A 16,123-nucleotide genomic window follows, 5' to 3' on the forward strand; every position below is an offset into this window, starting at 1 on the left:
ATGACTATTTTTGCCCCGATAGCAACAACAATTGAATTACAGTTGACACTCGCACAGGGTGCCAGCAAGAACAGCAACACAATATCTGACAGTAGCAGCACAAGCAAGAAAGGTGTAGCATAAAAGCAGTAAATTGGGCATAACTTATAACGTGGATTACATTAATAACTGAAACCAATATACATTGTACACACGAATGTTGAGGCAAGGGGATCGCCTTGAGTGGGACAATAGACGCAAGACTACACCAAGCTTCAAATACTCATTTTTCCTTATTATAGTCTTAAAAGGATAAAATCCTATTGACTACACTAGATACTGAAAAGTTAAAAATCTCACCTCAAAATGTAATGTACCCCCTGAGTAAACGTAGTATTTACAAGTATACAACCACAAAAAACTTTCACCTAAAAGTCTAAGACTGAAAATCCAGCATCTGTTGGCAAAGATTGTTAGTCGGCCTATGGGCAGTTCAGTGGCCGACTATGCATCAAGGGACGCTTAACACTGGATTAGGATCCTCCGATTATTTTCATGTTTCTGTTGTTTATCGCCACTTTTCATATTAATTACCATGCTTTATATTTGTCATTCCACACCAAAATGTGGCTTTGATCTTTGAGAAATATTTTTATAATTTCTCATATTTATATGTTGCTTTAAGCTTACAGAGATTTTATTGTTCTTGTTTACGCATTTACTATTTTGACCTAGAGACTAGACTTTAGTCATTTTACGTTTTCTTATTCTGGTTCATTAAGATATTATTTTCTAGTTTCTAATTTTATGCGGGATTGTTCAGTCAATAGGAGTATAATCATATTTTAAGACATAGGGTACACATTTTAATCTATTTACATGACCTATTCATTTTTGCTTTTAATTGTTTAGACATGTCTTTGAGGTCCGTCTTTGAAGCACATTTTAGTCATTTAAAGTAGAAAAACAGTGAGTGTTCGGATTCTGCAAAAATAGAAGAAAAGGGGAAAATTTAAATTTTTAAACTTATTTCTAATTTTTGGTTGGGTACCCAATGGACCCACTTAACTTCACTAGAAATCGCAACATAAAAGAATGTCGGAGACAGGAAAACTTTGGAGTTTTGGACTATCTTAAGACCCAACGGAAAACCTGGATGCTACATCCTAACTTCCAAGTTTGTGACTTGGTACAGAAACTTTAGGGCTTACACTCCACAAATTTGCAAATAACTTCTTCTTTTTACTTTTATGGTGTGAATAAATTGTTAAATATATATATATATATATATATAATTTCAGCTATAACTTAGAAGTGTTCTGAAAACAAAAGTAAAAAATAATTAAAATTAGATTGTTGGAGAAAAAACTTAATATGTATAATTCTACCCGTAAGTTGCAAAATTGATAGGAAAATCACAATTTTTGTCTTGAAAGAACTTGAGCAGTTCAAAAGCAAAACTATATATCAACTCTAAACATCTGAACACCAACTCAAAATGAAATGCACATTCCTTGCTTACCAACATTGCATTATATTACTAGTTTTATGAGTAAACATACCACACAAACGAGGCGACTATGAGACAAACCTGTTTTCTGAGCATCGACTGCTGCCATCCCTTGAACTTTCATTTGCTTTATTAAAACAACAGCAAAATAACTACTAAATAAAATGGCAACAATTTGTACATTTACACAGTATCATATTCAAATCAATGTGCGACGCGATTGTCTGAGTAAGAAAACTCATTGTGAGGAAATTACAGATAGATTATGTACCACTTGCTTATTGCGACTCTTTTTCAACAATCCAGACATGCAACTGCAGTCAAGTATCAATTCAAAAGTTCACTACAATTATCAACATTCTATAGCAGGACTCCAAAGATGTTAGAATGTGCAAAGTGAGCATTTAATTCAGCTCAAAAGTAGAGCTGGCAAATTCTATAGGTGTTAAAAATTAAACCAAACCAAAATCGACCAGTAATAACTCGTGTTTAGTTCTACTAATTTCACTTCTTTAAAACCTGTGAATAAATTACACCTTGATGAGCTCATATCTCTCGCCCACTGCACCACCTTTGTCCTTCTGGAACTGTATGTACCGTAATGTACTTGCAAGAAAAGCATCTGCTGCTGGATCTGATGATGCATTGTCACCGTTCATCTCGCTTCTGATCAATTCGATCAGGTCCTGGATCGATTCAACAGTTATCTGCGAGACCCCCTTTTCGTAGAAATAGAGATATCTAACAATGATCAAATGAAAAGGCAATGAATATTCCCTAATATAAAGATAATAGCAAATATAAAGTCAATTATATGAGTTGCAGTCATCACTTGTTCAGTATCTCTATAAAGAGCACGACTGATCCGCCGCTGCCTCTAGTTGCAGTAGCCATTTGTTGAACAGCATTTGCAATTCTTAAGGCACGCTTTAAGCAAAGCAAGACCCTAAACGAAACATTGAACAATACATAAGATTGAGAAAGGAAAAACAACACATAAAAATAGAAAAAGAAACTTCAAAAATTCAATCAAGATTCTAACGGCCTCTGACAGATACCAAAATTGTATCAACGCACCTCTCTCCATCTCTGATACGGTCGTGTTCATCAAGCCAGAACAGGTGCGAACATGCATAGACAGCTCTACACTGGTCAGGCTTCTTCAATAGCTTCGCAGAATACTGGAGAAGGAATAGGGAGGATGAAAAGATACGCACATACTTATGGTACCAACAAATAAGAATCTTCCATATACTAAGATAAACAGAATAAGTTCACACAGCATTGACCCATATTAAACTGGGTTGACATGTGGCTATATTATGACTACATAGGCTTACAATAATTTACCCCTGTAGCCTTGTGCGTCAATGCGTCTCTATTCTCAACGCCGAAGACATGCATCCTCTGAAGTGTTCCTATTATTAGATGTATGCATATCACCTGAGCTTTTGAATCCTATAGAGAAGTAATCCAGGCAGAGGTGAGTACACATGGCGTCAATTCACAATAAGCCGAACTAAGAAATTTATTTGCTGCCAACCAAAAGAATATGACAAGGAAACTGAAGGTTTACCGTGATTTCTTCTTCATACAAAATATAAGCTTGGGTGAAAAATTCATATGCGACAGGTTCAAGATCACAGTCATTTGCCGCCTGAGATAAAGCAAATTAGCAACCACAGGTCGGACAAAATATAGATACACCATCTAAGATTCCAGGCTAAGATAAAGTACCTCAGCACATTGCAGATACAACCCTAGAGCCAGTTCAGGTACTGGTATACTTGACAACGACTCAATTATCTACAGTAAAGATGAGATGTTATTCCCATCTATTATTAAAAGATTGAAGTAGGTAATCGCAACAGAAAAGAATCACACAGATATTTCCAGTTGAAATAGCAGCCAGAAGATCTCTATCAAGATAGCTACAGTCGGCGTAAAAGCAACAGTTGGATGCATCCAAATACGAGAAAATTGAGGGGGGAACTTTAAGTGAACTTTACCTATGAAGTGGAGCACAGAAACTTTATTCAAAGAAATCAATTATAGGTGTTAGAAGGACATCAGAACCAAAATGAGATAATATGGAACAGCCAAAGCAAGGTTAATGGCCAAGATACCAGCCAAAGAACAACATAAAATATATGAATCAATTCCAAGGCAAAACCACTAGTACCTGTGTCACTATCTGAAAGATCTTCTTTGGTGTAGTTGATGCCTCATTTCCAGATACACTTTCATCCTGACCTTCCAGTCGCCTTACCAACTGAAGAAGACATAGAAACATCAGATAGTGCAAACACATCCCCATCAATTTTTAAAGCATTCTGAAATTCTTTTCCCCTCCCTCCCTCCCCCTTGTTAGCATGGGATGTTGCATGGGGTAATATCACATATTTCAGAATCAATGCATCCATCGCCAACAGCCATGGGAAAAGATACAGCTCTAAATTCTAATTCTAAGTAGCAACCTTTTCAAATGAAAATCAGCCTCCAAGAAAATATCCATGTGCAGACTTTTCAAATACCAACCATGATGATGATTATGAATTCATGGAAGGATGATAAATCTAAACCCTAGCAACAAAGTTACTTAATACATAACAACACATCATAAATGTTGTGGTGGGTGGGTGGTGACTGTAGTTTAGTGTCGACCTCGGTGACCACATAAATCAGGATCAGAGAAGGTTGGTCCTGCAGGCTGAATGCAGGGTTAGATTAAATCAGGTAAAGGAGAACTCAAGGTTAAGAACAAATGGAGGCCCAGCTGAGGCAAGTGGCAGAAATTGGTGAAGATGAGTGAATGGAGGCACATTATAATAGTTATGCAAACTGTAATATTCCTGGAAGTTAATTTTGACTAGAGTTTTAAAATGAGTCACATCTCCAGCATCCCATTTTGGGCATGTTCCAAAGATTTTGGAATTTTTTCCCAGATATATGCATTTTTATCAAATCCTAAAGATATATAGAATCATTTATCATAATCTAAAATGCCATTTCATACACAGATTTAATTCCAAAACTGAAGCCAAATTCTACCTTAATGGGTCATACAGGAATATGAAAACTTTCACCTTGTGATTCTTGTGGGACAACTTATCCATGTTTTGGATGAAAAGGGTGTAACAAAACATTGCAGTAAACTCAAGAATTCATGCTCCTTTCGGACATAACCGATCCCAACTCTAGCCCCTTTCTCCCCATGAATATTGCCTCTTAATAAACACAAGGGTCATATCAACAAACACGGGGCCAAAAAAGAGCTCCCATTGTTATCCCAGGAAACGTATACTTCCAAACAAGCTGGCTTTTAACCAATGAAACATTAAACACTGGTCTGCTGACACCTCACAAGTAGACCTTCGTACTCAACATTCTAGGCAGCAGTAGAGCAAATGCCATTTCTCATGAAACTACATGACCATATTTAGCTGGTGAAATTTATGTAAATTACATACTAGAAAACCCTACCTTTAGAATAAATTATGTCTTGACGCTTACAGGCTAATCTTGACCAAAAACTCGCTAGTCTACAGTCCACAAGTTTTAAAACACCAATCTCTAGGACACTATGTGGGACTACATTCCTTGTCAACTGGTTGTCATTCGTCACTAAGTAATCGAGATAACATAACATGTTTTCATGCTTCTCTAAACTAAGAACAGGCTGCATTACTATAGATGAACAGGAGCAGCCATCAATGCATACATTGATCCTAGGCAGTGTTAACCTATGATCATTTTCGGATGGCTTCTAATCTTTGTGCTCGGGAGGATCAAGTATAAAATAGGAAAATGAATAAGATGAAAAACTGATATACCTTTAGGGAACTGAATATAAGTGGAGGGACCGTAAATGGAAGCCTCTTTCGTCCTCCAGTCAAAATATGCTTCCTCACAGTATGGATGATCTGAAAATCAACAAGCATATAACTATCATGAAATGGAAGCAGCAAATATAGACAATTTTGCTATACAGTTACGGTCAAGTCAACTTCAACTAATGAACTAAAAACATATACAGGAAGATCATTTCCAGGAACGACGTAGGAAAGATAATACACTGAATCAAGAAGAGTCTATACGATGTTAAAAATAAAGGAAACACAAGAATGTGAAGGAAAAAGCTAATAATCAATAAAAATGAGAACAGTGACGAAGAGGGATAAAAATTGTAAGCATGTTGTCTTACTATATGAATATGGATTTACCTCAAGTTAATTTCAGTGCAGCTGAGGTCTGATACTTTTATATCAAATCAATATTATTTAAAAATATTAGGTTATTATCTGTGTGATGTTCAACATTATCACTAAAAGTACAGCCAATGTGATATTGTCATATATGTAATCTGTTATAGGTTTAAACAGTGATAAGGCAACAGGCCTGAATTCAACTGGCAGCAAAGCAATTTGCTCAGTCTTAAATGTTCTTCCCATGCCCAGTCCTAATGCACATGCACCAATGGAGTACTCAATAGCAAAAAATGAGAAGAGTTTGGACGGCACATGCAATCACCAGTTCACCACTTAATCAGGTAAACAATGTAACTGATAGGGTTATGTACCTATCCTGAGGTGATATTGAGAAATAAAAAATGATCAAAAATACAAAACTGGCAACAAACATTGATCAACAGGACTTACAGTACCAATTACTCAGAATGTGCTTTCATATGACAACGTTGTTAAGCAGGTTATAGATAAATGGTTGTATATATATTTTTCTTAATTATAAAGATGCATAAAATGTCATTTTTAACCCTCAATTACATAGGAATAAAATTATCCTGAAAAAATACTGATACCATATACAACCTGAACTCTTAAGTTTTTAAGTCATGATGCAATAGCAGGTATATATGTAGGAGTATTTTAGGAAAAAGAGGAAAAACGAAAGAAGCCACTTTGCAGTCCACATTAGAAATATGTCCCCTACAACTTGTCAACGACGGAGCATTTTGGTCAAACAAAGCTTTTGTAGTAGACCCCGATGTCATAGGAGGGTCTAACATTGTATATTTGCCAGTCATAGAACTGCAGACTCATCTCAAAAATTGTTCTAGCTTCCTGATGAGCTCTTCTAATTTTTTATGACCTTTCCATGTTGACACACCAACTTGACTTTATGTCAGAAAAGAAGGATAAGTATTTGCAATGCTTATTTCAGGCACCACATGCAATATTTGAACAATTGAAATAGCCTCAATATGAGATGGTCTTTGCAGCCTATATGGTAATTAAGAATGGAGAATCACCCACAACTTCCATAATAGTCCACATTATTGAGATCAAGTTTCTGTCTCTTTAGCAATGTGTGTTTACATATATATATATATATATATAGATATATGTGAGTGTGTGTGTGTGTGTCAAATCATGAACCCAAAAGAAACTACAAATTTCAAACTGCAGGATGGGCGCTCAATTCCTAGTATGAGGAATTTTCGCCACTGAAATCAGCGAATTACACCATTGGCATTGATGACTGGATTCATTCATTGATTTATCTTATTTTACATATGTTTTTTAAATTTCATTTTTTCTGGTGGGGAGGCTCACGAGTATGAGTAGTCCCTTCTCAATTGCAAAATTCGCAAGGCTGAAAAGGAGAAGAAAAGAATTTGAACTGTTTCCTGTTTGGTAATAGAGGGCAACAAGAGAAAAAGGATAGCTGCGGAGGTACCCGCCCATCTGATTATATCTCTATGGAAACATATGAGACGAATGTAAAGCTAAACTTAAGCACAGATACCAACTTATACAGTACATATCAGAGTTGCAATGATAGAAAAAGTATGAGAAGACCTTACATCAATTTTTGGCTAGCACTGTAATTGAAAAGTCAACAACAAAACCAAACACTGCCACAAAACAGAAATGGTGGGTCACTGAAAATAGTGATTACCTTCGACATCTCTTCTGGATCATCACTATGGAGCATTTGGATAAGACGTGCAACAGAATTCTGTTCCTCTTTGAAGTCCTCTTCATCAAGCTGATAATACAAAAGAAAAAATGTATCTCAGAGCAAAAAAGAAAAGATGATAAAATAAAGAAAGAAATGTTGGTAAAAGCCACATATAACTCGATAGCAAACATCTTCCAGCACCTCATCATGAAGATCTTCATCTAAATCTCTAATGAGTCCCTTTATCAATTCAAACAGTGCATCCACCTGTTGTACCAAAAACTCCATGTCAAACAGGAAGCAAAACTTCAACCAACTAAAGCACATCAAGAAAACACATACCTTCTCAGCAGTTGAAATGCAAGTCTTGTTTTTCATTATATTTTGAATGATAACATTGGCCATCTCTTTATTTGTTCGAGCATTTAGATACTCCATGACACGGGGATAATTCAACAGCTTTAGTGCAGTGTCTATATCTTTATACTTCTCAAGTGGAGCGCTCAGAAGTGCGACAATCTGTTTTGTTGCTTGCCTATCATCAAGCTTTTCTTTTCCTGAAAGTTTCTTTACACATGCTCCCTACAGGAAAGTGAGTAGCCTCTGGCTGGTGACAATGATATATTACGAAAACAAAAGGAGTTCCTATCTTCACATTATGAACACCTGGTAAGTCACAAAGAAATTCTACAATACACCAAGGGTGTAAGTGAAGAGCAAGATTACCTTTTATAGAGGAAAGTTGTTGAATGTAATTATAAGTCATAAACACGCAATACAACAAGGGGATTAGTGAAAAGCAAGATTAACTTTCAGAGAGGAGAGTTTAACAATATAATGGTGTCAAACTCTAATCTTCTACAAACATTAGCAGAGAGATTAGAAAGTGTAAGCACAACATTTTTCACAGGCCTCATGGAACTAGAATAAGAAGAAACTAGGTAGCATTTCACAGTTTTAATTGAACTATTGGCCATATTTATATCTCGTCTGCATGGTGAATAAGGTGCAGCTGGAAGTGCCTTTTCTATGTCTTCTAAAACATGGGCACAGGGTTTCGAAAGAACAAATGAGAGAGGTGTAACTATACACTTGACTCGTCTTTAGATAAATCCACTCCATGATATTGCAAAAAGCAACAATGTTTATGAAAATCATACAAGATATCTATCTATACATGCAACTGGATCAGACGATCTAAGAAAATTTTGCAGGTATCATCAAGCTAAGCAGGGGTAACGTTGAACAAGACTCAAGAAGGATACAAGGCAAGACAGAAACAGAGATGACGTACAGTAATCCTAGAACATATTACAACAAATAAAAGAACTTACCAGAATTTGGTCAATGTAATCAAGCCTATCAGGATGTACTTGTAGAGTAAATGTCAAAAGAGATGCATATAATGTCACAACTCCAGCAATAGGCATATTTTCTTGTGCTTCTATCACCTGCATTCAAGAACTGACACCAGTTGGCGGGGAAGAAATACCAGAAAACCAAAGACCACAAAACTTAAACTTGCACCAAAATGGGAGTCAGATTAACACGATAGGACTTTTCTATATGCATATAGTTATAGGTATTGAGTGACTCAATACATCTAAAGGTCAAGAATAGCATAACCCAAAAACCGATGCAATATATGTGTCTGAAGATTAGAAACGATCAGAATAACCTTCAAATGATATAATTTGCACAAATCACAATCAAAAGTATATCAAGAAAAAAAAGCAGAGATGCTGTCCTTACGAATCATGAGCACATGTGCGTATATGAAGAACACACAACTTGCACTGAAAAGACCTCATGGCTGCATCAAGGACAATTTTACATGCTTTGCTTCCTAATAGAAAGTTTGTTCTACTTTTCATACAATGAATGTCACGGAAGTCATGTATTGTACATAGTCCAAGACAACTCAAGGAAACTTAATACAGCCACAATAGCTTTGCATTTCTATATCCACAAGTGTAAGACAATAAGGAGAAAATCTACACAAACAAAAAAATCATAGTCATCATCCCCACTATAATAATACTTGTGAGATTTATCAGATCTTGAATTTGAATTCTTCCAATTAGAGTCATTACCATTTCCGATCAGTTCAACTTTAAGTACAAAGAGAATAATGAAAGCAAGTACTGGAAAATCCAAAGGCTCAAACCATCATCAAGAAGTTCGTAAGATCTTTGAATTTCAAAAGGAAAATAAGAAGATTTACCTTGCCTATGGCATTGTTCAGTTTTGCAAAAGCTTCTACTTGAAAAAATTCAGGTAAGACCTGCAAAATGGAACTCATAAGGAACCATGCTTGCACCAGATTTTCAGAACATTCTATGCATTACTTACTTCTGCACCAGAAGCAGCATAATTTGAAAGCCTTTCCATTAGTCGAGCAAGCACTGTTTTTACATCAACAGAAGGCTGTGGAAAAGCATGCAGAATAGCTACAGAAGTTCAGCAAGATAAGAAATACAAAAGAAGATAAATAAATAGAGAATGAAACAAAGTTTTAGGAATTATAGTAATATTGTTAACCCTACCTGAAGTTGAGGGCAAGCATTCAATAAGGTCTCAAGAGTCTGCAAGTGGTATTCATCGGGGAAGACTTGAATTATGCAATCCATCAAATAGTATTGAGCAAGCTCATCCTTGCAGTTAACAACCTGAAGCCCGCAAAGGTGCATATCATCAAATTACAAGTACAGAAACAGTATGCAATCAGCTAAATTAAGTCAACAAATTACTTGCTCCAACACTCTGGGAAGCACAATTTCCTTGTACATTTCAAGGTCAACACCCTCAATCTGGCTGAGAACATGAAGGTTCTTACCAACCTAACCAAAATGAAATGAACAAAACAAGACTCTGTGAGTACACCCAATCAATGATAAAGAACTCAATAATTATGAAGGGGATTATTACAAGATCGCGTAGCTCGCTCCTTTCCTTTTCCCTCTTCTCCTTTTCACGAGTAGGTCCCTGAAAATAGACCACCCAATGGAAAGGCAGAATTCAGTACCAGAAAGTATAAATACTCCAAATTGAAAACAGAAAATGCCTGCATTTACATGAATCTACTCTCATTACCTACTTTTAGTTTCATGACAACAGAAACAAAACTGATAAATGAAACAATACTGGATCTTCCTATTTTTCATCATACCTGATGTTGCATTCTAACCCAAAGCTTGTTCATCTCGGTGAAATTTTGGAGCACAAACTCAACAGCATCCATAACGGTATCAGCATCTCTATAGGAGTTAGAGGAACGTTTAAGCAAATTTGGTCCATCCAGAGTACTAAAAACATGATTCATCAATAATAACAAGCATAGACAGTAGAAATTACCAAATTAACAAAAATATAGACACATCTCTTGGAAGATATATAGAGAAACATTTTAGTATACAATTACATGTACTAACAGATCCAACCAGATGTTTCGTGCACACTTTTCAAGATTACAGGAAATAATAATATTTTTCGAAATATCCATGCCGACCGATCGGAGAAGTGGATGATATGCATATACATACAACACTATGTTCAATTTAAACCCTAGAATCAGGACTTAATTCCTAAGAACATAGCTATTAGTTGTAAACTCAGAACATCATGCTATCCAAAGAATCAGCTCTATCGTCACCAACAAGTAATAATAGATGTGCAAAGCCATCCTCGACTGGTTTCTTACACTCCCTGAAGATCAAAATCAGGCAGATAACAGAAACTGCAATAATTACAATCCTAAATCTAACATAATTATACCAGCGGATATCATGCTTATTGTTGTTTCTAATGGAAGACATACTTAATAATGGATGTACAGAAATTAAACTGCTGACATGTTTTTCTCTAAGGTTTATGTGTATTCAAGGAAATTAGCATAAGTATGATTTAAAAAGCAAGCAGACATGCAAGGGGTAGAAGTTGACAGTGCCGCGTACAGCAAACTATAAAACTGAATCCAAGGTCAAGACTCAAAAATGCAACATAGATGGCTCTTGAAACAGGAAACAAGAATGTTCAACTTATAGCTCTGAAGAAATTTTTATTGGCCCTCATACTGATTATCCTTGAAGCTAAATCATAGAGAAGCACATAATATCCTTACCCTTCATACTCAGAGCCAATGTCAGGCAATTTATCCCTACTGACTTGAGACAGGTAACTCCTCAGAAAGAGCCCACGTAGAGGATGTTGGATACCACGACACATTTCTACAAGATCTTTAAGAACATCCTTCGCGGGAGCTTCTTTGGATTTTATGTAGACAGACCCCACGGTACAGAGCAAATATCTAAGAGAAAGAAAAATGGAAGAAGAAGAAGAATGAACAACTCCACCATGTGGACGTAGTGTAATAAAATGCAAGCTGTCTTAGAGTGACAAAAGCTCCATCATGACTTGCAGGCCACTAATTTGAGTCAAGAATAACAGCTGCTTTCAGTGGTTAGCTACACACATCTACCTTCACAAACCCTGGGATGCTGATAATTCATACATATATACACCATCTTTTGAACAGATTGTCAAAATGAAATAATCATCCAAGTGCTTTGCATTCACGAGTATAATACCCAAGGGATGCGTACAGATATGATAAGATGTTTGAGTCTCAAGTGCGTGCATATGCCTTTCAACAGGAACTTGAAAATTAAAACATAAAGGAAATGCAGATGCAAATACAGCACCATCACTTGCATGATACTCCTTCAAACAGTCTAAGTGTGCCTTCCGCCAACACTAGCTTCTAAACTTGAAGTACACAAGCAGTTGTATAGAATGCAAATGCAAATTCCCACAGTAAAGAAACATCATCGAAAAGATAACGAAACATTTCAGCAAATGAACACAATAGATCCCAAAAAGTGATCCCATACAGTCTCGGCAAGATGTTGCCAGCGTGCTGCACAAGCTCATAAAGCTCGACAATCGAGCAACCACGACTAGTCTCCTCCTTGAAAAAGAGCTCCAATTTCCTCAATTCATCAAATGCCCGCATATCTAGACACCAAATCAAATTTTTGAGATGGTGAAGCAAAAAAAAAACAAGCAGAATCAAGAAATTGGAAACAGCCACACTTAATTACACACAAAGTTCGTAGTATTTGTGAGGAGAGAGCCTCGAAGTGCGGAGCTCCGAGAGCATCTGAGCAGAATACTTGAGAGCGTCCTTCAAATTGTTCGAATCCTAAGATTGAAAACGAATTGCAACTCAAAAACTAGGGTTTAACTGAACCGCGCAGAATACACAAAAGAAGAACAAATAGATGCAAGTACGAGAGCACGGTGCATGTAGAAGGCGTTCTGTTGAAGGCCGGCGATCCCGGCGGAGAGCCATTTTTCTTCATCTTCAACTCCGTCAGCGATCATCCTCCCTGCCTCCCTCTCTCTCTCTCTCTCTCTCTCTCTCTCTCTCTCTCTCTTCTTGGATCACACCTCAACAAAGTAGCAGGGCGAAATGGGAAAAAAAATGTAAATAAACAAAAAGACAAAATATTAAAAAGAAAACATATAGTTATGCATTAGTAGACAGTATTACATGTTTCTTGTAGTTACATTACTATACTACTTGCCGGCATTAGTGTGGTATTGTTTTCATATGCGCATAATAAATAATATTTTATATTTTAAATAAAGTATAACTTATTTTGGAATATGAACTTTATTATTAATATTATTTTGGTATTTGCATAATTATAATTTAATTAATATTTGATTTCATCATTAATAATATTTTGATATCTAAATAAATTGTAAATAACTTAGCTCGTATGGAATTTCATCATTAATATCACTTTGGTATTCATTTTTCTAAGTTTTCTATTATTATTTTATATAACGGTTATTTTATCCTTAAATATTAAAATAATAAATAATAAATATATCAGAGAAAATTTTACATAATTTTCTACCGGTATATTTTATCTTAAATTCTAAAAAACATGATAAGTACTATACTCGCAGGCTTATTTCTCCTTTTGTTGCTTGCTAAGTAAGTTAAACGAATTACTATGAAGTGCATCCTAACATATTGTATCACTTTGACTTGAGCCCCAAACATGTGAGAATTGTTGTGTATACTTTTTTTTTTTATTTAGAATGTCCGTGAAAGATGTGGTGTTTTTGTTGTTTGTAGAACCGACAATGTTCAAATTCATGCTGAAAAATACGTCTTGGGTATCGTGATGCAGGTTCTAACTCTTGTTTTGTGTTCTCTTATTGTTGTGCTGGAGGTTATCCACCATGCAGCCATTGCCTTATCCGCAGCCTAATTTGGTTAGCATTTTAGAGAATGTTCTGTTGAAAGCGAGCATCCTCTTCTTGCAATGGTGGATCTTCTAAAGGTAGTGTCTTGCTCAGGAGTCTTCCAATTCTATGAAATAAGCAAAAAAGTCCAAATAAACAATCACGATTGTCACATTGAATTAAAGCAGAAATAATGAGTAACAAATTACGTAGAATTTTATAAACAACATAATTAAAATAAAAGTATAAAAAAATATTCAATATTACTAAACAATCAGGCGGAAAATATTGCTACGGTAAAAAACCATAAAATGGAAATACCAACAAAAAGATAAATGAGTTAAAATTACCAACATAATTGAGAAGGTATTTACAAATGAAGAATTAGGGACAGAGAGGATATTTCAAGTCCCTGCTCAATGGCTACTATATCGTGATAATTCAACCCACCAAGGATGGTGGGATGAGTTATAAAACTTCTACAGTGAATAATATCGGGTTCCAATCTCACAAAGGAAACAACAGACCATCCTATACTATCTGACTTATACAGACTTTGATAAGAAATTAAGAAAAACTTTTAACCTGGGAGAGGGAGTTAAGTGTATTTATCTGTGCCACGTGAGATTGAATTGTATTTAACCTCAACGATATAAGATGTAGGAGTTATTATGCATAAGTTAAGCTAAAGCCACTTATTAATAATAAGGGCAACACTCATCACTCTAAGTTTTGATATACATTATGATTCCACTCTTTTAATGCATCAAGTGCTAATTTGCCAATGCATCAAAAAAAGAAAAAAAAAAAGTGCTAATTTGACAAGTTATAATGTTATTTAGGTGGTTTTAGATTTTGATTTATCAAATTAAAACCTTTCACATGCCTGCATTAGCATGATTTAATAATTTCATCTGTCAAAATTGTCAACTTTACAATCAACATGTAAAGATAATGCTAAATGTGTTAATGAATAAAAATATTTGGGTAAAATACATAAAATCTCCCTATATTTCTTTAAGATAGGTAAGGAAAAAAGACTATCTTATCTCTTACCTACCCCTATTACATGGCTAGGATTAATTGATCAAGGATATTTCAATAATTCGCCACATCCTCGTTGATTTGGTAAGTCAATCTTTCCTTTTTTTCTTTAGTTTTTTTCCTTGTTCGATACATTTCTTTCTTGAAATATTAACATTTCGCTTTTTTATTGAATTTTTTTCCTTCTTCAGCACTTTCCTATCTTGGAATGTCAACCTTTCATTTTTTATTGATGTCTTTCATTCTTCAGCACCTTCATATCCTGAAATAACGACCTTTCCACTTCTAGTTTCATTTTTCCTGCATCAGTAGCCCTCAAATTCTTGAATATCCTTAGCCCCATGTTGTAACTAGATCGATCCACAATAGTAAAAACATATTGCTTCTTTAGAAACTAGTTTATTAATTTAATTTTAACGAGAACATAAATTGCAAGGCTGAGACTCACATATTGAGGTGCAAGATAATGTCGATGGTAATTTTAGTTATACGAGTGACTAGAAATTTTATCGCTTCTTAAACCTTATTTTGAGAATTCATGGAAAGTTTATTCCGTTCTTTTTGTTTTCTCGCCGCATGCATTTTTTTATTATAAGAAATTTTAGGATTTTTCACATGCACTTCTTGATTTGGAGTGTTTTGATATGTGCCTCAAACAAATTTAATTGTTTATTGGCTTAGGTCATTCTATTATGTGTTTCAAGGACACTTGTTTGTCATTGGCTTCGGGGCGTTCTTATATATGCCTCGAAGAAACCTGACTGTTATTAGTTTCGGAGCATTCTATTATGCATCTCAAAGAAGCTTGTTTGTCCTAGACTTTGGGCGATTTATTATGCACCTTAAAGAAGCTTTTATGATTTTTTGTATAAGTTGATTTTATGAACTTTTGGAGCTAAGTTGTCACTATGATTATTTGATGCTATATGTTTACTATCTCTTGAATTAATTATTTGTACACAAACAAAGGCATATTAGCTCAGTCGTGCTAATAATGCTATGTGTTGCGATTCATCTTTTTTGAAAAATTAATTGTGGAAATGCAAAACAAGAGCAAAGTCAGAGCGTGAGACAGGTCACCACACACAAGGAGAAGAGTTGAGTCAATACATAATCTATTTCAATTGTAATTACCAAAGCAAATAATAAGTACAAATAATGCCTCCATCATTCTTTGGTTTGCCTCTAACGCTTTCATATTGGCTGTTAATTCATGGTAAATGGACAATACGTCTTTAAAATTATCTTCAATTGTTCCACTTCCAGAATTAACTTCTTCTTCAACTATTGGATGTCTTAGTGTAACTTCACTGTGAAACTTTTCCAAAAATACTAATTGGGTCCGATCAACAAAAAGAATTACATTAATTTGTCTTACAATTACAGAATAACTTTCCCTCACTTTCTTTG

The 16,123-nt window shown here is 35.2% G+C and overlaps 1 protein-coding gene across 2 annotated transcripts; it reads right to left on the bottom strand.

Moving 5' to 3' along the window:
* On the bottom strand, positions 1,664–12,886 carry LOC105178177 (vacuolar protein sorting-associated protein 35A). Of its 2 annotated transcripts, XM_011101577.2 has the most exons (22): positions 12,701–12,884; positions 12,515–12,611; positions 12,301–12,424; positions 11,532–11,717; positions 10,581–10,668; positions 10,340–10,396; positions 10,162–10,251; positions 9,958–10,080; positions 9,764–9,838; positions 9,636–9,695; positions 8,746–8,862; positions 7,754–7,993; positions 7,613–7,678; positions 7,409–7,498; positions 5,323–5,412; positions 3,672–3,761; positions 3,227–3,295; positions 3,066–3,146; positions 2,840–2,947; positions 2,567–2,670; positions 2,322–2,435; positions 1,664–2,230 (listed from the first exon to the last, which is right to left on the bottom strand). In XM_011101577.2, exons 1-22 carry the CDS (start codon positions 12,791–12,793, stop codon positions 2,020–2,022), a joined length of 2,373 nt encoding a protein of 790 aa, XP_011099879.1. In that variant the 5' UTR covers positions 12,794–12,884; the 3' UTR covers positions 1,664–2,019. The 2 variants fall into 2 exon arrangements, 1 of the variants encoding a protein (XP_011099879.1); XR_002288354.1 differs by lacking the exon at positions 1,664–2,230 and having other exon boundaries at positions 2,830–2,947; positions 12,701–12,886.

The sequence above is a fragment of the Sesamum indicum genome, linkage group LG15 (genome assembly GCF_000512975.1).
Source record: "Sesamum indicum cultivar Zhongzhi No. 13 linkage group LG15, S_indicum_v1.0, whole genome shotgun sequence".
Lineage (NCBI taxonomy): Eukaryota > Viridiplantae > Streptophyta > Magnoliopsida > Lamiales > Pedaliaceae > Sesamum > Sesamum indicum.